A 21,452-nucleotide genomic window follows, 5' to 3' on the forward strand; every position below is an offset into this window, starting at 1 on the left:
TCAAGGCAGAGGGACCAGACTGAGATACATAGCAGTGCTGTATTGCACCAGAGGAAACGTCATTGAAACGAAGGCTCACCTTGTAGAGGAGAGTGAATATCACAATGTGCAGCGTCTTGCAGTGCAACAGCTTGATTAGACCTTTGTAACAAGGGTGCAGAGGAGTCCGCTCCTTGTAAGGTGGCCACGGGTTCCCAGTGTGGATACCAGACTGTTTTAGACTACAATAAGAAAGTAAGAAAATAAAACTGTGTTTAAAAAAAAGAAACACCTTATGTTGTTCAGAATGAATTCACTGCACAAATTGTTTGGAGTCTATGCAACAGAACAGCCGATGGGCAGCACAGTCGCTCACTCTATTAGCGATGATGGGACTATTGTTATATAAATCCAGGCTGACAGGCAATCCATCATCTTCAAACAGTGTGAATGAACAACATGAGGCTCCGTCACAGTCTGAAGGTGACAATGGCAGCTTCGATATGTTTCTGGAGGAATATGGCTCAGTTTCGAACACCTAAACCTCCCCGGATAAGAGCGTGGGTTATGAAAGAAGCTCAATCACCTTCATCAGTGATCCATTCATACCCTGACTAATCGCTGTGCTCAGTACAGTCCCATTATAAACAGGCTATCTTCACAACTAATGTTCCACTGTTCCTTTATAGAGGCACTCAGTGATGCACACTTTCCGTTTATTAGAAGTCTTCACAGGTTGAATCTCCCTCACTTCCAGCTGACTCATTGTCTGAGGAGATGTCTGTAACACAATCAAACCAGGAACATTTCCTCTATTCTGCAACAATTTAGACTGAAATATTGATTTTTCTCGACAGCTATCTAGTTGGAACCGACTTGGCCACTCTGTTGACATGGCCTTTCTTCTTATGTGCATGTGAGAGAGGAGAGCCTAAGGCACTGAACAGAGTGATTCAGGTTGGATTTGTCCTCCTCTAAGACTTCACATTGATATTTAAAATGCACTTCACTAAAAAAAAAAAAAAAAGCAGGAAAAATACCAAATGTATTTAAAATAAATGATACTGAAATACAGTTACTTTACTACATTATTGCGACAGTATAAACTTACAATGCAGAGTATCTATCCATAGCTGACTGCACGTCACGGCGGTAAACTGTTCTGAGGACGACCATGATGGGGTCAAACTCCTTCTCCCACACCTCCGCTTTAGGGAAAAAAGACAGAAATGTTTCGTAATCTTTGGTACACCAACACATTGGTTCCTTTTCTTTTTTTCTACATTTTCACCTTTCCTATTTAAGTGGTGTAAGGTTGCCCCCAAGTGGTCAGTTGGACATACCTAAAATCTAAAAATCAACACTTACACGTTAACGCTTCACTGGTTTTACTCATTTCTTTTCTAAATTTTGAGTTGGTCTGAAAATAGAAATTGTGCATTAAGTTGATATTATGTGCAATACTAAATGAACAGAGAAGCTCACCAATAGCTACTTTAGATCAAAGATTCATATTCTATTGTTGCACAGATGTAATACAAAAAAAATACTGTAGATTTTGAGAAGATACTGTATATGTTTTTTTTAATAAAGTAGAAACGACACCATTTTCTAATGTATCAATTAAAATATCTTAATTCTTTGGTTTTATTTTCCACTATCTGCCTTGAATAAAGTCCCTACACATGCAGTCCTTGTTTCTTCTAGTACAACTCTTGGCCAATAGAGAGCGCACACCACCTCCCATACACTGTGCTATTGTGCAGGTGTCTTTACTTGTCCAGTGTTTTGGAGACCTAATAACTAACATTGACACTTGACAGACATGATTATAAGTTCAAAAGGAATCAGCAGTTTTATACAAGCTCGGCATCCACATCTCCCACTGCACTTTTTGAAAAGGCTACATGATCTAGTGTGTCTTTTGTTTTTAATGGTCGCCTTACCTTTAGGTGTATACATGCCCTGCTGCATGGAGCCTCCGGGCTCAAACACTGGTGCCTTGAAGTCCGCCACATCAGACAGCATCTTCTCAAAACTACAACTCCCTGGCACAATGCCACTCTTTGGGTTGGGGTTCTCGGGGATCTAAGACGACACTGTTTAAGAAAACATTTTCGCGGCTCACTGAGTGTAACTGCTCTTTAAGTGCACTTGTTTTTGTTGTTGAAGGATACGAGGTCTAGCAGCGCGCTGTGTGTACGGTCATTCATACACAACTGCGATACCATCTCAGACCGAAGGATCTCGTCGTCCGTCATCCCTGTTAGTGAGGAGATGAAGTAGAACGTCAACATCGCCTGATACAGACTACTGGCCGACATTAAATACCAATAAGCAGAACTCAGAGTGGAGACAGTGGGGTTTAAGGAAGTACACTGTTGTTTCTTTAAGCAAATTAAGCCTCGCCTGTCACAAGATAATGACGTTTTTCTTATGAACCGTTTTTATTTTAATGGTCGACACATCATAGTGTACGCAGAGAACAGCGTCAGTGTTAATACAGTTGGTTGTAGCAGGCACACTTTAGACAATCAGTTCATCTCCAATAATTGGAAGACACTTTAGTTGAACTCTACGTTTCAACCTGCTGTGACGTTTCATCAGTTTGATGGTGAATCTTAAAAATGTCACCAAACTGCATTTTTGCCAGTTGTCCTTTCAACAGTGATAATACGTGCCTGATCACCTGCTCATGACTCATGAAAGGAAACGCACAGGTAAGGATTAACTCTGGTTTGAATGTATTCAGGCGTATTTGTAAGCTGTGACGGTGAGCCAGCACAACAAATATCACAGGCATCATAAAAAATAAATAAAAAAGCAACTATCTGGAATGTATCCATCTCGAGAAAAGGCATCTGTGAAGTAGGCCTTCAATAACACTGTTTGTGCTTTAAGATAAAACTGGACGAGTCTGACTGTCATCACAATTCACCAACTGTCATAATTTATACTAACAATCCAGATCCTTTAGCGTACTTTCATTTTGTTTACCACTAAGAACTAGTATTACCCCCTCCAATATTTCCTATTTTAATGAATAGAATTAAAAAAACAAACCCCAGACATATGGATCACAAAACATTCACAACAGCTGTGTTACTCCTCTTTGTATTCACTTGAAGTTTCATTGAATCCTAATTCAGTGTGGTGGATACCTGAACATATTGTGACGTGGTAAAGGAAAAAATGAGATAATGGGGGGGGGGGGGGGCTGTAGCAAAGAGAAAGTAAGGAGTGTGCTTCTACATGTATGACAACATGAATCAATAGAAGAAAAGTCACGGACATGTAACCTGACTGGATTCCTTTATAGTGTAATCGTTTGACTCGTTTGTCTGTTGAACAGCTTACCCAGATGAATGCGAAGGCTCGTCAGTATGACCAAGAAGGTGAGCGCTCCTTCAAGCATCGGCCTCTCCTGCTCAGAGTCTAAAACAGCATTCTGATGCTGAGACGCCATGGTCAACAAGTCGACCACTTTGAACCTGCGAGAGGGAGGAAGATGGTAACAAGACATCTAATGTGTGTTGTATTTAAATCAGGAGAAATATTAAAAACACATAAGAAGGATTTAGAGCTCACCTCTCAAAGACACTTGAGATAAAGTAGTCAGGATCTAGTCTCGATGCACAAACCTATACAATTAATGTAAATTACTATCGTTGATCAAACACGTACATCAAATGAGCAATACTGGAACAGTGTACAAACCTGGAGCAGAAAGACGTCCGGGTCAATCATTGAGTTGCAGAAGTGTGACTGCACATAGGTCATGGCCTGTCCTTTGATCTGCAAACCATTCCTGACCCACATGTTGCTGTGGATCTCAGATAAGGACGCCTACAGCCGTACACGAGCACAGTTGTGGTCAAAATGAAGCTGGAGTCATGTAGGAGATGAAGGCATGAATTCAAGGAACACATGTGCTGTAGTGTCAGATGAGTGTTTACCTGGATTTGGAGTGGATGCACCATGATCTTCATAAGCATCTCTTGGTCTGGAAGGAGGCTGTCCAGGTCCAGGCCTTGGCACTTTACAGCCTGAGAGTTTGTTTTAATCAAGAAGGAATGAAGAGATACTGTAAAAAAAAAAATTCCCTAGAATATAAAACAGTCACGTCTTAAAGAGATAAGAGCGTCCGACATACCTTACTGAGGAACATGGCATAGTAGCGGTGCAGTGGCAGGTGAAAAGTCACTTGATTTGGAGCAGGCTAAAAAAAAAAAAAAAAAACAACGCAAGAGACATGAGAAACGAGGGGAGGAGAGAGCTCATTGGCAAAGAGAGTGAGCCTTACAATTAAGTTTACCTCATCAATAAAGCCAATGGTGTCGAACCAGATCTGCAGGGTCTCCAAGCAGTAGCGTACAACAGTTTTTGTATACTCCTGTGTCTCCTATGAAGAGACAATACCACAGCATAGGAATTCACGCAGGGTTACATGGTGTGTGCACGCAGCACGAGACGCTTGTATGATTCATTCTTTATGAACATCGGGGAAGCAAAGGGGTGTGTGAGAAGTGCAAGTTCAAAAGAGAACTTACTTTGACTTTGCAGTGTGTTAGGAGACCCCACATCGGTTGTGCGCAGGCCTCCAGCTCTGCTGCAAATGCTGCATAGTATGTCTGAGACTCGAATTCCACATGCTCGTTCAACTCCCGCTTATTCAGGTTCATACCTATCCCAGCAGGAAATTGTGTAAGGTTAGGAGTCGACACATGTTACAGGGCTTCTTTGTGCTCCTGTGATCATACATTTAAAAAAAAAAAAAAAAAATCACAAAGAGAGGGTCCTCTTAAAAAAATAATAATAATAATGTAGGCTCTTTCCATGCACATTTTACAACAGATTGTCGACGAGACATCAATCCAAAAAATCAAATAGAAACATTTAAAGTAGGAGCACTGCAGTATACAATGTAACAGTGGCACTGTGCACATGACATCAGCAAGAGGATACTCCAGCCCTCTGTGAGGGGGAGATCTATTTTTAGAGTGGTGGTAGAGTACACATGGCAGATGAGCAACACTTGACCACAAGTCTAATTCAGTCATGCACTACCTAACTCCCTTTTTCTGTGAGATGTTTTTGTTTTTCTTATCAGTCGGGGAGAGAAGAGGTCTGACTAAGCATAATGTTGATGTTAAGTCAGAGTGAATATTGGTACTGAAGCAATTATCTAAAGTGTTTCTGACGTTTTCTGGATGTCATAGTAAGTCGCCTTCCTCTGCCTGCTGGATATAGAGGAGCAGGCAGGGGAGAGAGGAGGATATATAGGAGCAGGCAGGAGAGAGAGGTGGGCGCACACACTCTTTTTGGGCAGTTTGTGATGAGGAGCTTTCAGTTCGGCTGTGAGTGACAGCATACTGCGTGGTTGGCTCAGCACCTTCTCGTCTTTGGCTTCTCTTTTTGGCAGGGTTTTAAGTTGTTGGTGAATTATTTTGGTTCAGGAAGCCGTTAAAAAGCAGCACAATGTAATGTATGCGTGAAAAGATTCTATATGTGCACTTCAGTGACGTCTTACCTTGAAAGAATGACACAAAGCTCATCCATAGCATCAACAATGAATGGTCTTCCAGGAACTTTTTTGCTACACTTTGGTGTGAGAGGATGTTAATAAAATCACTAACTAAGGGCCAGTAGGTGTTGTTCTTCAACAGAGCCTCACTGCAGTTCACCACAACGTGGCGACTGTTCTCTTCATCTAAAAAGAAACAAAATGAGACAAGAAAATTACATTTCAATTTCAGTTATTAACGATGCATTAGCAACTCACACACAGACAAATTCAAGGTTCTTCTGCTCAGAGCCCACACAGTGAGAGAGGCCAGGTAGATGAAACGTTGTGTTTCTTTTCTTCATGGAGAATGATTTTAAAAAGCTGAATAAACAGCGATGTGGTAACTTTGCATGCAGTCCATGTTTTGAGCATCTTTGGACCGCAATGTAAGCAATCGCTTCTAAAACACAACATGCTTTAAACCAAATCATCAGAGACTTACCCTGAAGTTCACTTTTAATAAGGCAACTCTCCATCATGTACAGCAGGACCGTGACCATGATGTCCAGAAGCTGACACTCCTCCGTCACGTGGCGAGCCAGTTCCTCGTTGCTGAACAGCTGCACACTAATATGTACAATGCGGTTGGACATGGTGTCTGACTCGTGGCTTTTCATCAGTGTTTTCATGATGAATGCGTAATGCTGAACAAATGTTTTCGTAAAAGTGATCTGCAAGACAAGAGAAGAGGCCAAAACACGATGAAGGCTACGTCTTAGGATGCTCTTGGCTCAGATTGGTCGTGGCCTCGCAAACTAATACATGTGACATGTATTAGTTTGTTAGTGACTAGCATTGTTGCAGTTAGCCAGGAGTTTTTATCTCAAGTGAAAAGAACTTTTATAACTAAACACCAAAGATCCATCTAGTAGTTATAGCAGAATTGTATTGTATTGTAACCGAGATACCTTGTAATCTTGATCTGGCAACATGTTAAGTAAGAAGGTGACCATCTTCTGAGGAAACTCGTATTTTATTGTCCAAAACAGCAGCTCCTCCAGAAAGCATTTATGCTTCAGTGATTCGATGATGCACGGGTCTGGGGACAGAGAGGGGACATTATAAAGAACAACAGTGCATGTTACATACTACATCATGACGTTTTCTTTACATTTACCTTTGGTACTGCTGCTCAGCTTTACCCTCTTCCTCTGTCCAACAGACAGCCCTGCATCTTGGTCTTCCTGCGAGCAAACAATAAATGACGCATTTCAGCTAACAGGACAACAAGTCCATAAAGTCCATATTAAAATAAAATAACCTAGTTATGAGGTAATCCTTTAATATATGCGAAGAACAATGTAGAAAGGATGAATCCATGCCATTCACTTATCACACTAGTTAACTTTTTACTTGTGGAGTTCAATCATTGTTAAATGGTCAATCTAATGTAGCAAAGTCCTCAGTCTATGATCTATTCAGAAAAAAAAGCTGGGACTTCCTTCTCCCAGAGCCCTGCAGACAGCATCAGCAAAACGATGTAAACAGATTCCTGTCACATCCTCGGCTCTCAAATTTGTTAATGCTTTAATCTTTTAGCTAGGTAGCACTGCAGGCAAGTTTCATGCTAAATACTCTTGTGGACGTAGTTAAAATGAGGTTGATAATCAATTCATTTAATAAATACAATTGTTTAGTACTCAGGAAAAAAGAGGCTCACGATTATGTCCTTACACAAAAGTGTTGCATTAAATTGAGTTCAAACCAGTTTCTTATTCGATGTTAGAATTGTTTACTTACCTCTTTATTAGACTCGTCAGGGCTCCCTGGTGCTGCTCCTAGAAAAGAAAAAAAGTTAATGCGAAGCCACAAGAAGACACGAGTCGTACCCTTAGACACTGGAATAACACATTCAGAAGCACACAACCAATTATCAACCCATTCACACACAGGGTCATTTCTATCTTACCCAAAAGGACTATTGCTCCTGCACCTCCTTCTGCACCAACAGTGACATCAGCAGTAGCTCCTTGAGCCTTCTCTTCCACAGACACTAGACCTGAATTTTTCAACGCTGATAAATACTTGTCATAGTTCTTTTTAGCATACACATTCTCCTCCTGGCCTGCAACAGTAAAACATGACAGAAATTGGAAACAATTACAAAGACATTTCAAGATGACCAAAAAAATAACAACTTTTTCCTCCATTTATTTTGGCATAAGTTACGGAGATAAATATCTTGCCACATTATATAATTATCTTGTTCCCACAAATTATTATATGATGGACACAATATTTTATTTTTCACTTTTTGGGACTTATGTGTACATAGGCTTTGTTGTCTCAAGTGTTGTAAAATGTTTACGGGTGAAGAAGAATCGGCCTTTTCCTCTTGACTAAATAAAGACATTGCAATGCATTTCCAAAAAGGTGGCAATAAATAAATATCAACAAAGTAACATAACAGACAAATGTCGGCAACAACAAAACAACATCAGTTTTAGTATTCACCCATGCTCAAGTCCTTAAATGTTTGCTGATTGGTTAAGATCTTTGTCAGTACAGTCCTCATCGCGCCGCCCATCTTTGTTAGCTCTTCCAGGAAGGAGATCTGAGGCTCCAGCTGCTGCAGGACTTTCTGTAGGTCTCTCTCAGTTGAGGTGTCTGTTAAAGCAAGATAAGAGCTATAAGCCATCAGACACGTGATTTTGGAAGCAAACAGTTGTATAACACTGGTATCCAGTACATGCAGCAACACCTGGCTTGCATATGATATGCAACCATAGATCCATATGACATATCAGCTGTAAACATGGAGACCTTGTACTCTTTGTTAAGAAAAGACTGTTCTCGTTGTTGTTGGGTTTTTTTTACCTGGCTCAACATATCCGTCTCTCAGATACTGTATGATACACAGGATGAAGCGTGGAAGAACCATCTCAGACATCAGGAGAAGGTCTCGAGGTATTGAGGGGATGTTCTCCCCAGTTCTCAACCGATGCCGTCTGCAAAATCTTTTACACACAAACAATATTGCAAACCAAAATAAGAATCTGGAAGCTGTCATTTTTTTCCTGCCCGCACCCATTTTGTGATCAAGAGCGTTAAAGAAAATATCACATCTAACTTCAAACATTTTCTCTTCACAACATGTTGAATACTAGAGCTATTCCTGAACATGCAAGAATATATTGTGTACACATCACCAAAGTTCCTAAAACTATGATAGTACAAAAGAGTTGCAGAGAGGCAAAATATCCTCAGGAACTGGGAGTAAATGGGCAGTCAGGTACAAGACAGAGGAATTTATGTGTTTTTTCCACAGGGATGACATAATATTAAAGACAACTTTATTTTAGCACTTTAATATAATTCAGACTTCAAAGATATGTCAGATGATGTGTTTATTGCTTTGACTAACAAGCAATTTATTCAGGCAGTATGTAATCAGTCTCAGTGATGTATATTTAAAAAAAACTGGCCTCTGGTTCGAGAGTTGTTTTGGTTAGCATGGTTGGCTAATCGTAGTTGCTTAGTCAAGGGCTTCCTATTAATAAATGACAGGAGCATCGTAACATTCAAAACAGCTTCCACTTGTCACTTATAAGTACATCTCAAAGGGAATTATCTAGATGCTGTTCCCAAACTACGCAGATCAGATAAATGTAGCGGCTAACTTTCCCCAACCGAGACCTGTCAAACCCGTTACCTGGCTCACCATCAGGAAAGCCAGCTTAGCTTGCAGCTAGCTTGGACTTACCCACTCTCTCGCATGACATTACAGTCTCCACAGTCACAGGCCCCACCAGCCTGGCTCCTGAACATGTTGAAATCATGGCCCGTGTGATCCCCGTTATTGAAACACTCAGCACACAGTGACATGCAAGGGGAGATACCGCAGGTGCGGCATCGATAAGCCACGAAATTAGCCGTCCAGACCAAACCGCACAGAGTCGCGTTGTCATAGGAGCGGACCGTTTTGCAGAACTCCTCGAAACCTTCGCCTCCTGCAATCAGACATTTACACCAGTCCAGAGCTTCTGTGTCAGCCGCTGGTTTCTCAGGATTTAGCACGACGTCAAGCAGCTCCTGAAGTTGTCGGACTCCACTTCCATTATCAGTCCGGTTTAAGTCTCCCTTCAAGTGGGCGGCTGTGGATTTCTTGTCCCGGCGCATCAGCAGCGACGCCGCCATCATGCACTCTGGCTTGTTGTCCATAAATTTATTTTTGTTGTCTTGTTTCCATGTTCTCGTGAAGTCTCGCGATACAACGCGTTGCGTCGTTTTTGCTGACGAACTTCCAACTGTGTACAACGTTGATGAGTTTTATAAAAACAATTTTATATAAGCAGTTTTTTTTAAATATATTGTCAGTTCTGACATTAATGCTGTTTTTTCTAGTTTCGCAGAAATCATGATCTAAATCATAGACTGTAAAAACATATTATTATTTAAAGTCTATTATCTAAATGCACTCATAGCTGCAGGGTTTTAACTGGAGCTGGTGTGTCTTTTGATTTAGTCGGTAAAACAATCTGATAAATCATATATTTCTCGTTTGTAATCCTTAATTTGACACTAAACTAAACTCTAATCAACAATTATTTTTTCATTACTTCAATCATATTTTATTCACAAGTTATCAGGGTTTTTTCCACCTTTTCCTTGGTTTATTGTTACATTCAGACCGATACGAAATCAGTTTGTCACGCAATAACTTACATTCCCTCAAATATTTTAAACTCAGCATAAACAAATGTAAAAATGAAAAGTAAAATAAAATTAAAATTAAGGGAGGAACAGAGACTGTGGAAGATGTTATAGACACTGTCAGAAATGTGATTTAAAAATAAGACAGATGGTGGAAAATTTTAAAGAAATTAAAGTACAATAGAATGTAATGGATATTTTACAGAAGAACTCAGAAAATGAAGGATTCAGGATTTTATTGGGTTTTCGGCGACGAGCTAAGTTGATTGACAGGATATAAGTTTTTCTTTTCCTTTCATATTATTATTTACAGAAAGTAGAACACGATTCTGATACACACTCCACACCAGTAGTTGGCGGAAATGCACCAATTCGTTATTGCTAAACGCCAAAAAACATCAGAGAAGAAGAAGAACGATGGTCGGTTGTTTTGGTTGATGCACATGTCTAGCGAAAGTAGTTTCAAAAACACACATTGACAGCGACTTAAGCTGAAAAACAGTAGTTTGGAATAACATATTCGCAGTGGCTCGTTATGAAGCTAAAAGAGTTAGAGAGTTGCCTTCAGCAGGTGGATGCATTTGAAGAGCCAAAAATTCTTCTTGAACAATATCCAACCAGTCCTCATATTGCAGGTGAGGGCGATCAAGTGTGACAACTAAAGGGTTTTTTTCGGGATTTATGACTAGTTACTATGTTGTCTTTATTTTCTCCCGCAGCATGCATGCTTTATACAATCCACAATACGTTTGACGACATTGAAGGGAGACTAGTAGCTGATCTGGGATGTGGCTGTGGGGTCCTCAGTATCGGGGCTGCGATGCTGGATGCAGGGTGAGTGCATTTTTTTGTAACCCCCCCTGATGTGACAGTGATTTCAATCATGTCAGAAGATGAGAGAGAGATAACGACTTCTTTCTTTCTCACCCTCAGGTTGTGCGTCGGCTTTGACATTGACAGCGACGCACTGGACATATTCAAAAGAAATGCAGAGGAGTTTGAGATAACTAATGTGGATCTTGTCCAGTGTGACCTTTGTTGTCTGGAGGCTGAGGCTTATACCAAGAAGTTTGACACAGTAATAATGAACCCACCATTTGGGACGAAACACAACCAAGGTGAGTGAGTGTTTAAAAAAAAAAGCCTAATTATTAAATGATCATAGATTACATAGAAAATAAAGAAAACGTTTGCACATTATCCATACAACTGGCAAATGTAGATTTCTGAGATGAAGCAAAATACATGCAAGTTTAGCAATAATGGATTAGGACACCCAAACACCTGTTCATTATTTTGTATACCTAACAAAAACTACACTGCACGAATACCCAAGATCCTTTTAGCCCCACCCTACACTCCGAAAGGCCAAAAACAGGCCAAATTCAAGGCAACATTTAACCCAGAAGCAGTTGAGACACCAAAAAGATTTTTTTGGTCTCCAATGCTTCCTAACATGCTCTTTCCAATGATACCAAGCAAAAGAGGATCAAAAACTTGTGTGATAGTCAAATAGATGAATAAACAGGGCATTTTTTTTGCTTTTTTCAGTCCAAGGCCAATTTTGATGGATTTTTTTCTGTTTTAAATCTCAGTTTGTGCAAAAACTAAACCACCTAGGCCAAAACCAAGCCTAGTGAAGATTTTGATGGGTACAGTCATTTTCAGCACTACAAAGCACATAGCCACTGAGTAAAGGCCTCCTAAAAATGCCTTCATGTAAGGGCCGATCAGCAGTCCATTGTTTTGGGGGAAAAATTGGAGTACTGTATCTCAGGAATTATACCACATACAGAGCTAACATTTTGCATACGGTCATTTCAGCCAAGTACTAACTTGTATACCGAACTTCATCGAAATCTGAGATGGTCAGGTGGGGAGTATTGGACCAATTGGCATAGAATAATCCGGTTCGTTGGCAGTCCAAAGTGAGCGTAAATCAAAGCTATCTGTTCTGCCATATATCCTCACCTTTATAACAATGTTGGATGTTTTGGTGTTTACAAACTGGATACTGTATAAGAGCTCAGCAGATTACCCCTTTAACCAAGTATAGCACTATAAATTGGGTAGTTTCACACAGATTTTTTCCCCCCCCAAGGTATGGATATGAAGTTCCTGCAAGCTGCTTTAACAATGGCAAAGACAGCAGTATATTCACTTCACAAAACATCTACAAGAGAGGTAAGTTCATTGCCTACATATATTTAAAGCAGTGTAGTATCAGACAAAGCTTTGGAGGCAAGTTTAGTCTCAATGCCCTTATTACCTACAAATCTTAATGAGATTCTACATGATCTACCACATTTTCAGGCATTTGTGTAAATTTAAGTGAGAATCTTTTGAGTTAGGTAAAAAACACTTTATTTTTTTGACAACTCATCTGATTACAGCACATTCAAAAAAAGGCTCATGACTGGGGAGTTAAGATGGAAGTAATAGCAGGTAAGCACTTGTAAGTCAACCTCTTGCCTCAGCAGATGAAGCAAACACTGACTTTGTATTATCTTTACAGAACTGAGATATGACTTGCCTGCATCGTACAAGTTCCACAAGAAGAAATCGGTAAGCTTATGTACCTATGAGGGAAAGATTTGTTTCCAGAGATGTCTGCATATGAACTACATAAACCACACTCGTATAGCTCATTGATTGGTTTTTATAAATGGTTTTATTTGCTATTCACATATTCAAACTTAAAAAAATAGCAAAGCAGTTTTCATCTCTTAATGTGTGAAATCTACAAGGAAAAACTCAATGGCAAAAACTCTTGATATCAATGGGCTTACAAAACTATTTGATGTTGCTAAATTAAATTACGGTCAAAGAGCAGATTTCTGTTTAACATGTTAAAATAAAGAGCATCTTCAGAAAGCAAAATAGTTACACAACTGATGTCAGAGGCACAACAATATACAGGGACTTAAAAGGCTGAAAACTGACGAAACACTTCTCAAAATCTTCTGTAGGTTGACATTCAGGTGGACTTCTTGCGGTTTTCCAAAGCCTGACACCTTGACTGGAATGGATTAAGTTCCCTCTGTCTTTTCAATGTTTATAATAAAGGTTTTCAAAAAAAAAAGAAAGAAAAAGCAACTATGGGTGTGATGTTTTGATTAAGATCCATTTTCAGTTTTGGCAACCTTCGCTGCAGGACCATCTGCATCTTCTAGTTCTCTCTTTGGGGCTGCGGGTTCTTTGAGGGGGAAAGTACATGAACAATTATTACAAGTGTTAAATGAAATGAATATTTGGTCAATCAAAAAAAGGAAGGCTGTAAAAAAAATAAACATACCATCATCATCGCTGTCGAATTTCGTCTTTTTGCCCCTGTATTGGTTCCTGCCTTGATCTCTGCCACCTCTTCCCCTTCGACCTCCTCTCCCTCTACCACCTGATCTTCCTCGGCCACCTTTTGAAGACAGACAAGATGCATCAGTACTTCTGTAGATAAGTTAATTAACCGTTGATGATCAATGAGCTGTAAAGTGATTTTTATTTGCCTCTGCCTTTGCCCCTGTTGTAGGTTTCCTGTTGAGCTTCGATGATCTTTTTCAGCTCTTCTTTCTCCTCGTCTCCCTCGAGCACTTTCCATTCAACGCTGTTGTCCTTGATTTTCAGTTCCCCTCCGTTGGCCTCTTTGGCCTTATCAAACGCTTCCTTTGCATTTCCATCGAAAAGGAGTGTTCCCTTGTCAAGAGAAAAATAAATAAATAACCAAACAGCTCTTTATACTCGGAACAGAAACTCGAGGGTAGTAAAGAGCCGACTTACCTCTTTGGCCCCTCTTGTAAAATCCACCCACTTTATCTTTCCATGTCCAGAAAACAATTCATGAAAATCCTCTCTTGAGACATCTTCAAGCTCTCCTGAGAACCTCAACAAGCAACCAGTCTGCTCATCCAACAGTGCGCCCTATGAGACAAAGAAATGTTCATGTGCTTGGAGTTCAGTGCAGTGAGAGAAGATTATTAGCACTTGACATAGATCTTACCATTTCTTTCTCTTCTGCATTTTTCTGCTGTTCCACCTTGTCCCTGAAGAAGATTTTTTTTGGGGGGGAAGAGGGTCAATCATTTCCCACAATATACTGTATAATACACTTTTAGGTCAAGCAGGTATTCACTGTGTACTCACTGTTTAGCTTTTGCCTTTGTCTGCGCTTTGGAGTTTTTTCTCTCCTCCGCTTTCTTTGCATGGTAGGCTTCCCTGAAAGAAAAGAGCAATGGTGATTGTTATGACACACAGGGTTGTGTGAAAATGTTTATGGCGCTCATCATTTGTCCACTTGTTGATGAATCTGAAACCCATATGCTTCACAAATTACCTTGATAGCACAAGCATCTCATTGTCTTTAAAGGTTTTAATGTCTTCACGTTCAAGGAACTGCTTCGACGCCTCTTCTGTGTCAAAACAGATAAACACTGATCCCTGCAAAGAAGTTAAACCGGTCAACAAGTCTCCGAACAATTAAATGAAATACATTTGTACAAATTATACATTCAAAACTTGTACCTTGAATTGCCTTTGCAAATTTCTCCTCATCAGAATGTTCTCGATGACGCCTTTCCCATTCAGCCACTCCTGAATCTCGTCAAGAGTGGTTTCAAGAGGAAAACCTTTCTGAAAGGGGAAAAAGACTAAATTAATATTGTCACACCAAAACTAAGGACTGAAGTCATGTACAGAGCTTGTATAATAGGCCTATTGGAAACTTGACCATCTTTTCCATCTTTTCAGGGACTAAGCCTGTAAAGTGCTATAACGCAGATGTTAGCTTGGAAAACAATTTTCTATTGGGAGGGAAATAGATGATATATTATATGTATATTTTTGTACATATTCAGTGGTTGTATCAAACTTTTAGGTCTAAATTAAAAAACACTTATTGACATTATCAAAACAAATCATTAAGAATCAGTATAAGAGACATTTTAACTCACAATGTACACAGACTTGTGCTTAAGTGCGTCTTTGTATTCATCATTCAGTTCAGGTAAGGGTTTCTCTAGAGACCTCCTGACTTTAGTCTTGTCTTCGCTGATTTCCAAGAGGCCAGTCTTTGATTTCTGGAGAGCCGCAACGATGACGCTGCTTTCAGTGGTCAAAGACTTCAGTCTGGAGGTAAAAGAAAGGTGTTCAAAGAGTTTGGATTTTGGATTTGAACTCTATGTTCATTATGGCAACCCAGTTTCCTGTGTCTTTCTAACTTTACTTTGATAATAAACTTGTTCAGCTTACCAATAGGATATAATAAATGAATGCATGACATAAAACTCTAAAATATGCATAGAAACAGCTTCAGCACTGAAAAAAATCATGTGAACGTCAAGTTATAACGGACCTGTTGAACTTCAGCATCGTCTCCAAAGTGACCCAGCCGTCATCGAGTTGCAGTTGTTCTTTAAGAAACTTGTCTCTCGGAAGATTGTGATCCCCGAAGTAATACTAACAGCAAAAGTGAAAAAGAAATATTTAGAGGCATTGTTGTTTCCAATTCTCTGACTTTCACAAAGTATGCATTTCAAATGAGAGTTACCTCAATTTGTTGAGCCACTTTAAGCTCAATTGGAGACATCTCTTGATTTTCTGCCATGTCTGTGCTGTGTAGGATACACAATTAGAAAGATGCACTTAATATTTCACACATTTTAGAAGAGCAAACAAGTTCTAATAAATTCTATTCAACAAATGATTCAAAACTTTAAAATGCTTAAGATTTTGAGCCACTCAGGTTTTTGTGCACTTATAACATTGATTTCAAGAATGCGAGACGTCAATCATAATCCCTATTATAATTAAAGACATGTGTGACAACAAAGCTTCCCAGGAAACCTTTCTGATATCCCCCTGTAGAGACACCACAGAGGCTGAATGAGGCTATTTTACTGTCTTTTATTTTTCTTTTAGTTATTTATGGAGACAAAACAGTCCCAAACATCATTCAGCAGCTGATTTTATTTATTGAATCAGCTGCCCCACTAAAAAGTACATGATTGTAATTAAAACATGCACAGCAAACTCTTCATACTGTATTTATCCTGAAGTCATGCTTCTCTACAGGCTAGCCTGGTGGCTAACTGCTAGCTTAGCTTCCAGTGTAACGCAGCTAAAACGTTACACCGGCCATGCTGCCCAAACACTCACGTCAAAATACAAATCACCCATCTTAATAGTCGCCATTAAATTTGTATCAGTGTACTATTCTATGCAAGACTGTAGATAAAAGTCTTTAAGAACAGCTTCTTAGTCGGTTTCACGCTTTTAACCCCACGTTCTGCAGACGTGCTCGGTAAGAGTGTCTACTATCATATGTGGCTTTTTTTTAAGAATATTTCCAAGGTGATTAAAACAGACGTAAACAAACCATTTTACCCTGCGTTGTAAAGATATTTTACTAACACTGGGTTGACTCACCGCTCTCTGCTGTTAAATGTGTTCAAACCAAAAGTCCTCCACTCTCTTGCACGTTGTTGAGTCAACTGCGTGCTACGGAGCGCAGCGACGACCAAAAAGGGATTGTCTAACGCTTACGCGATTGTGGCTCTCTTGCAGTGTAAATCTTTGCAGTTTATGGTGCTTTTTTTTTTTTGCTTTTTTTTTTTTTTTTTAACAAAACGGTCTGTATTGTCCAAGTAGAAAGGATGATCTTATCCGGAAAGCAGACGAACTGGGTAGAAAAACGGGACGAAGGTCTGCACGAGTATATCTGTGTGGATTTGCTCACAGCCCCAAGGTGCCGCTGTAATGCAGGACATCAGTGATACTGTTAATTAGTAAAAAAAAAACACACAAAAAAACACTGTGCTTTTCTTAACTTCTTTAAACAGACACAACTGTTTCCCCTATACAGTCTATAAGGTAACCTTTCCATACATTTGATTTGTAGTATGTTTGGATTCTTTGAGTGATAAAGTTTTTAAAATTTGATTTAACTCTAGTCACTTTGTTCTTAAAATTAAGATTGATCTAAAACTCACATTGCATATTTAGATTTTATAACAAAATCCCAATCAGATATATCATGCTTTAAATAAACTTCACAGTCACAAGTTAAACCAAACATAAGTCATGGTTGACAAAACGTAGGATTCAACTTTTCTATCCATTGTAACATGAGACCCACTGATATATTTAAGCAGGTATCACATCATGAGGGTAGTAATATATTCAACATAGGTAGGTAGGCAAGGTAGACAAACATGAAAAAAAAAAAAGTTTGGACATGTAGTCTGGATTGGATGCATTGTAAATAATGTAAATTGCATTTAAATAGCACTCAGACATGATTTTCTACTTTCTCCTTTGAGTGGTTCCTTCCATCTAAACATAAATATTATGTTACCTTAAATGCTAACCGTGTAGCCCCTGAGTATTAAGTAAAAAGCTTGCTCTTTATTACATTTAGTGTTGTTAGACCTGTAGCACTGTAAACACAGTAATCCAGTGCAAAACGTATACTTCCACATACTCCCTATTTGGTGATAGTTCACCTGACATTTAACACTTTGACATAATACAGTTAATATTTGACCTTTTTTGGCACAAATGACACCTCTGAAAAGGGTTTGACACTAAACGGTGAAAACACAGACACTCCCATGTGATCTTGACGGGCTGGGAAGAGTTCCAACAACCTCCCAGGAGTCCAGCTGTGGGTCATATTTCTCAATACTCTGCAGATAAGTCCCTTTTGAATAGGAATAACCTCCTGATACATAAATACAGTCATTTATTACCACAGCCCCACACTCCATCCTCCTCTCCTTCATCACTGATATTGATCTCCACTTGTTACTCTCTGTGTCATAGCAGTCTGCGATAGTTGTCTGCCCACCAACCAAATACAGCTTGTTGTGAAGAGACACTGAACACAGTCCGTACTCTGTAAAAAACAAGAAAAAGAAAAGAGGATTCAAATCACAGTAAAAAATTCTGTATATTTTTCATTCTGTTTCTTCTTTACATTTCTTACCTGGATGGGGACTTATTGTGAAGATACTCCACTCATTCACATCTGGTGTGTAGACCTGGATTTTGTCATAGGTGCAGTTTCCTCTGTATCCATAGTGACCTCCAGTGACATAGATTTTGTCTCCCATTACACACGCAGTGGCATTTCCAACACCTTCAAAGGAAACAAATCACAAACATGATTCAATTATACACATTAATGTCAATTACTAAAGAATTTATATGGAACACTTGTAAGCACACAGTTTCTTGTTATCCAACATATTTATAGAAACATTATTGTTTGTTTGGAGTCTTATTTTGAACATCTGGCAAGGCATGCCCATTGACAGTTTTAGATTTTTAAGATGTCCTATTAAAGACATATCAGCCCCAAAATAATCTTGAAAAACTTATATACAGTACCTGTACACAATCAGATTCTGACTTAGGAGAAAGAAGTAGAGAAAACCATCTTCCTACAAGTAACATTTAGACGCTGTCCAGGAACTTTCAATTGAATAGTAACTTTGTAATGTCATCAAGAATAGACTCTAAAACTCAGTTTTTAATCAAGCATCAAAAGGAAGACCTCAAATATGACAAAATATCGAACGTCTATAAAGCAGTGACAATTAGGCAACCATGGATGACATTGTGCCATGAAAAGTTTAATAATCTAAGTTTGAACTTTCCTTGGTGTAGTATGGAATCGTAAATGTTTAGGTTTGTGTCCCTCTGACAGTTTTATAATTATAAAAACTAAATGGACCATTTGATTCTTGAGGAGAGTTTTACTTTTCAAATTCTTTGGTTCAATAATGAATATATGACTTTATATTTTGCATACCTTGGATCAGTTTTGCCACAGGGAACCACTTCTTTTTCAAAGGATCATACAATTCTGTCTCCTGCTCTGGAGCTCCTCCTCTGTAGCCTCCGATGGCATAAATACAGCCGTGCAAAGCCACAGAGCAATGGTAGTATCGAGCTGTGATCATGGGACATCCCTCCGTCCATTCATCATAGTCACAGTTATAAACTGAAACCATGTCCAGAGCCTCCACAGTGTTTGTCCTATAACCTCCTGTCACATAGATGTTTGCTCCTAGTAAACTGACGCTGTAGCTTTCTCTTGCATGGTCAGGCATGTCTTTTCCTTGCACCCACGTGTTGCTGATGGGATCCCAAATGTGGACTTCACAGAGAGGGTGCCAGTAGTAACCACCTACGATGTACATGCTCGATGGCATTTTTCTACATGTAGACACATCCTTGCCATTGGACCTTAATGCCTGATTTATCAGTGCTTTTAATTTTCCTTCACCTTTCAGCGGACATGGTCTCTGCACCTCTAAATAAGCCTTAAAATACATCTCGTCCAAGTCCAGATGGATGCAGCGCAGCAAGTCTGCAGCATGGTGCACACGGTTATCCAAGTCATGAGTTACCCATATGGCTATAGCATCTATCAACACCTCATCTCTCTGTACAGTGAGATTCTGAGCCACCAAGACTGATGTAATCCTCTCATGATCCAGCTCTAGGAACTCCTCCTGCTTAATGAGCTCTGTGAAGCTACTCAGCATCACCCTGCGGGCCTCTCTCTCCAGACTGGGACACAAATGCAGCTGTGCAAAAGCGTACATCCCCAGGCAGTTTCCCACATCCAGGAGGCGAATGAGAAACTCCTCACATGCTTGTTTGACAGAGAGAAACTGCAGGAGGTCTGCAGCCTCCAGCAGGCTTTGCACATTGCTTTCAGTGATGTGCACCTGAGCTGTGTACACATAGTTCAGCAGAGCACCGAGGACAACGCAGTCCACCCCAGTCAGCTTTATGACACTGTTGGACCTCTCCTTCATATCAGCTGTGAACATGACTTTGAAATAGGAGCTGCGAGCAGACAGCAGAGCCTTGTGACAGTTGAACACCTGGCCGGACTCTCCACACTTTAGAGAAACGTCCGTGAAGAGGCCGTTCATGTAGAAATGCCTGAAAGCATCCAGGAGCTCTGCTGGATGGTCTCCATCACAGAAGTCGTATGTGTAGATCTCACTATGGATATGTGACATTGTATCTGCGGGAATGAAAACATGTCAGTGCTCAAATTCCATGCTCAAGAACAAAACAATCAATATCAAGGTGTCGCGTGCCCAAGTCTAAGCAATTGCAGTGAGTGCCCCTTTAATTAAAAGAAGGCTTCAATCAGCTCGGGAAAAAAGGGTTTACCTTTAACCTTGTTTCCATGAATGACCCGTGCTGTTCACACACACATTCGGCTCTGTCTTCTTTTTAGAATGCTCCTCTCCTAAACAGATGAATCTTAATTTAGCTCCTGCAGGACAGTCTCATGCAGCTCGGTCCTATTTTGGTATTCCTGCGCATCGAGCATACCCCTCCTCCCTCTGTCCTGCAGCAGGTCCTTGACAAAACCAAGCAACCATTCAGAGGAATCACCGTCAACACCGCGACGTTTTTTTCTCCCTTGGTCTAGGTCTAAATATAATCTCCATCCACACACTCACGTCTCGTGAGGCATTCACTGACGGCGCTTTAGCCTACAGTAAGCAACCGGCAGAGCAGCAACAAGAACAGAAAACGACTCAAAACTACAAATGAGCGTCGCCTTCGTTGCAACACAAGGTGAAGCCAGCGTGTCACCATTCATGCTTCCTCCTTTTCTTGTCGTTGCCATGGCATTTTGAACCCAGTTCCAGGACGGCCAAGGCTTTACCTAATCCTAACAAGGATTACCAGCACAGTGCGCAATATTCATTCATGGGCCTATGCAGGATCTCAGACCACATGAGCTGGTCTCATGGTCTTTTTTTTATTTTTAGAAAATGAACATGAAATCTAAGCAAATCTAAACTGAATCGAGGTCTACACTATTAGGTTTCAAGTTAATTATTTAAAAGGGTGGATAATGTCTTATATTGGTATAGCATATAACAAGGCTTATGTTTTAGGTCTGGGAAAGTTGTACTTAAATACTATGAGTGTTTTATTCAAAAGATTAAAGAAATGAGAATTTCAGCTGGGTTCATTATTGGGAATACAAGTATGATGTTGCCAATGCACATCCAAATATCCCCCAAATGAAATATACTTTATTAAATACATCAAATGTGAAAAGTAAGGTACAACCTTGAAGAACCTGTCCTAAAGAGATCATTATAAATTGCCTTTGAATTAAAAAAAAAAAGAGGCAGTTTTATGGACTGTTGGATTGTAGTCAAACTGCAGATTCATGTGATTATTAGTGAGATGAAAGTGTAAAGTTTGTGAAAGGACAAAT

At 39.8% G+C, this 21,452-nt stretch overlaps 4 protein-coding genes across 5 annotated transcripts in view; 1 reads left to right on the forward strand and 3 right to left on the reverse strand.

Moving 5' to 3' along the window:
* ubr3 (ubiquitin protein ligase E3 component n-recognin 3) overlaps nt 1-9,751 on the reverse strand; it is a 34,404-nt gene extending 24,653 nt beyond the window's left edge. The window contains exons 1-20 of the mRNA XM_079356956.1: nt 9,249-9,751; nt 8,363-8,502; nt 8,000-8,152; nt 7,455-7,610; nt 7,286-7,323; nt 6,663-6,729; nt 6,454-6,584; nt 5,988-6,216; nt 5,510-5,689; nt 4,530-4,663; nt 4,295-4,381; nt 4,133-4,198; nt 3,936-4,025; nt 3,697-3,825; nt 3,568-3,620; nt 3,337-3,470; nt 2,157-2,242; nt 1,926-2,067; nt 1,091-1,187; nt 80-221 (exon numbers count right to left, since the gene is read on the reverse strand). Of these exons, the coding sequence (XP_079213082.1) occupies nt 80-221; nt 1,091-1,187; nt 1,926-2,067; nt 2,157-2,242; nt 3,337-3,470; nt 3,568-3,620; nt 3,697-3,825; nt 3,936-4,025; nt 4,133-4,198; nt 4,295-4,381; nt 4,530-4,663; nt 5,510-5,689; nt 5,988-6,216; nt 6,454-6,584; nt 6,663-6,729; nt 7,286-7,323; nt 7,455-7,610; nt 8,000-8,152; nt 8,363-8,502; nt 9,249-9,706 (2,712 nt within the window). The 5' untranslated portion in view covers nt 9,707-9,751. The remainder of the gene's footprint in view (nt 1-79; nt 222-1,090; nt 1,188-1,925; nt 2,068-2,156; nt 2,243-3,336; nt 3,471-3,567; nt 3,621-3,696; nt 3,826-3,935; nt 4,026-4,132; nt 4,199-4,294; nt 4,382-4,529; nt 4,664-5,509; nt 5,690-5,987; nt 6,217-6,453; nt 6,585-6,662; nt 6,730-7,285; nt 7,324-7,454; nt 7,611-7,999; nt 8,153-8,362; nt 8,503-9,248) is intronic.
* A 910-nt stretch (nt 9,752-10,661) lies between these two features.
* Nucleotides 10,662-13,290, forward strand: mettl5 (methyltransferase 5, N6-adenosine). The gene is made up of 7 exons (XM_079357289.1): nt 10,662-10,833; nt 10,918-11,032; nt 11,132-11,316; nt 12,300-12,382; nt 12,592-12,643; nt 12,714-12,763; nt 13,168-13,290. The coding sequence occupies exons 1-7, from the start codon at nt 10,734-10,736 to the stop codon at nt 13,207-13,209; spliced, it is 627 nt and encodes a 208-aa protein (XP_079213415.1). The 5' UTR covers nt 10,662-10,733; the 3' UTR covers nt 13,210-13,290.
* On the reverse strand, nt 12,851-16,905 carry ssb (small RNA binding exonuclease protection factor La). Of its 2 annotated transcripts, none has more exons than XM_079357288.1 (12): nt 16,616-16,905; nt 15,738-15,796; nt 15,543-15,646; nt 15,142-15,316; nt 14,714-14,821; nt 14,526-14,629; nt 14,336-14,407; nt 14,193-14,235; nt 13,973-14,113; nt 13,702-13,888; nt 13,494-13,610; nt 12,851-13,394 (listed from the first exon to the last, which is right to left on the reverse strand). In XM_079357288.1, exons 2-12 carry the CDS (start codon nt 15,792-15,794, stop codon nt 13,315-13,317), a joined length of 1,188 nt encoding a protein of 395 aa, XP_079213414.1. In that variant the 5' UTR covers nt 15,795-15,796; nt 16,616-16,905; the 3' UTR covers nt 12,851-13,314. The 2 variants fall into 2 exon arrangements, with proteins under 2 accessions (XP_079213414.1, XP_079213413.1); XM_079357287.1 differs by having other exon boundaries at nt 15,738-15,801.
* Nucleotides 16,906-17,010: 105 nt separating this feature from the next.
* On the reverse strand, nt 17,011-21,022 carry klhl23 (kelch-like family member 23). Its single transcript, XM_079357538.1, has 4 exons — nt 20,384-21,022; nt 19,002-20,231; nt 18,174-18,326; nt 17,011-18,083 (listed from the first exon to the last, which is right to left on the reverse strand). Exons 2-4 carry the CDS (start codon nt 20,224-20,226, stop codon nt 17,773-17,775), a joined length of 1,689 nt encoding a protein of 562 aa, XP_079213664.1. The 5' UTR covers nt 20,227-20,231; nt 20,384-21,022; the 3' UTR covers nt 17,011-17,772.
* Nucleotides 21,023-21,452: the final 430 nt, after the last annotated feature.

The sequence above is a fragment of the Symphodus melops genome (assembly GCF_947650265.1).
Source record: "Symphodus melops genome assembly, chromosome: 12".
Classification (NCBI taxonomy): Eukaryota; Metazoa; Chordata; class Actinopteri; order Labriformes; family Labridae; genus Symphodus; species Symphodus melops.

What these genes read in the sequence shown, in the direction of transcription:
- mettl5 (XM_079357289.1), top strand. Translation starts at nt 10,734, where the DNA reads ATGAAGCTAAAAGAGTTAGAGAGTTGCCTTCAGCAGGTGGATGCATTT. An exon ending in GCTGCGATGCTGGATGCAGG is followed by an intron (nt 11,033 to 11,131) that starts GTGAGTGCATTT and finishes TCTCACCCTCAG; the next exon opens with GTTGTGCGTCGGCTTTGACA. An exon ending in AGTTCCACAAGAAGAAATCG is followed by an intron (nt 12,764 to 13,167) that starts GTAAGCTTATGT and finishes AATCTTCTGTAG; the next exon opens with GTTGACATTCAGGTGGACTT.
- ssb (XM_079357288.1), bottom strand. Translation starts at nt 15,794, where the DNA reads ATGGCAGAAAATCAAGAGATGTCTCCAATTGAGCTTAAAGTGGCTCAA. An exon ending in AAGTGGCTCAACAAATTGAG is followed by an intron (nt 15,647 to 15,737) that starts GTAACTCTCATT and finishes TTTTGCTGTTAG; the next exon opens with TATTACTTCGGGGATCACAA. An exon ending in TTACAAGAGGGGCCAAAGAG is followed by an intron (nt 13,889 to 13,972) that starts GTAAGTCGGCTC and finishes TCTCTTGACAAG; the next exon opens with GGAACACTCCTTTTCGATGG.
- klhl23 (XM_079357538.1), bottom strand. Translation starts at nt 20,226, where the DNA reads ATGTCACATATCCATAGTGAGATCTACACATACGACTTCTGTGATGGA. An exon ending in TGTGGCAAAACTGATCCAAG is followed by an intron (nt 18,327 to 19,001) that starts GTATGCAAAATA and finishes TTTCCTTTGAAG; the next exon opens with GTGTTGGAAATGCCACTGCG. An exon ending in CACAATAAGTCCCCATCCAG is followed by an intron (nt 18,084 to 18,173) that starts GTAAGAAATGTA and finishes TGTTTTTTACAG; the next exon opens with AGTACGGACTGTGTTCAGTG.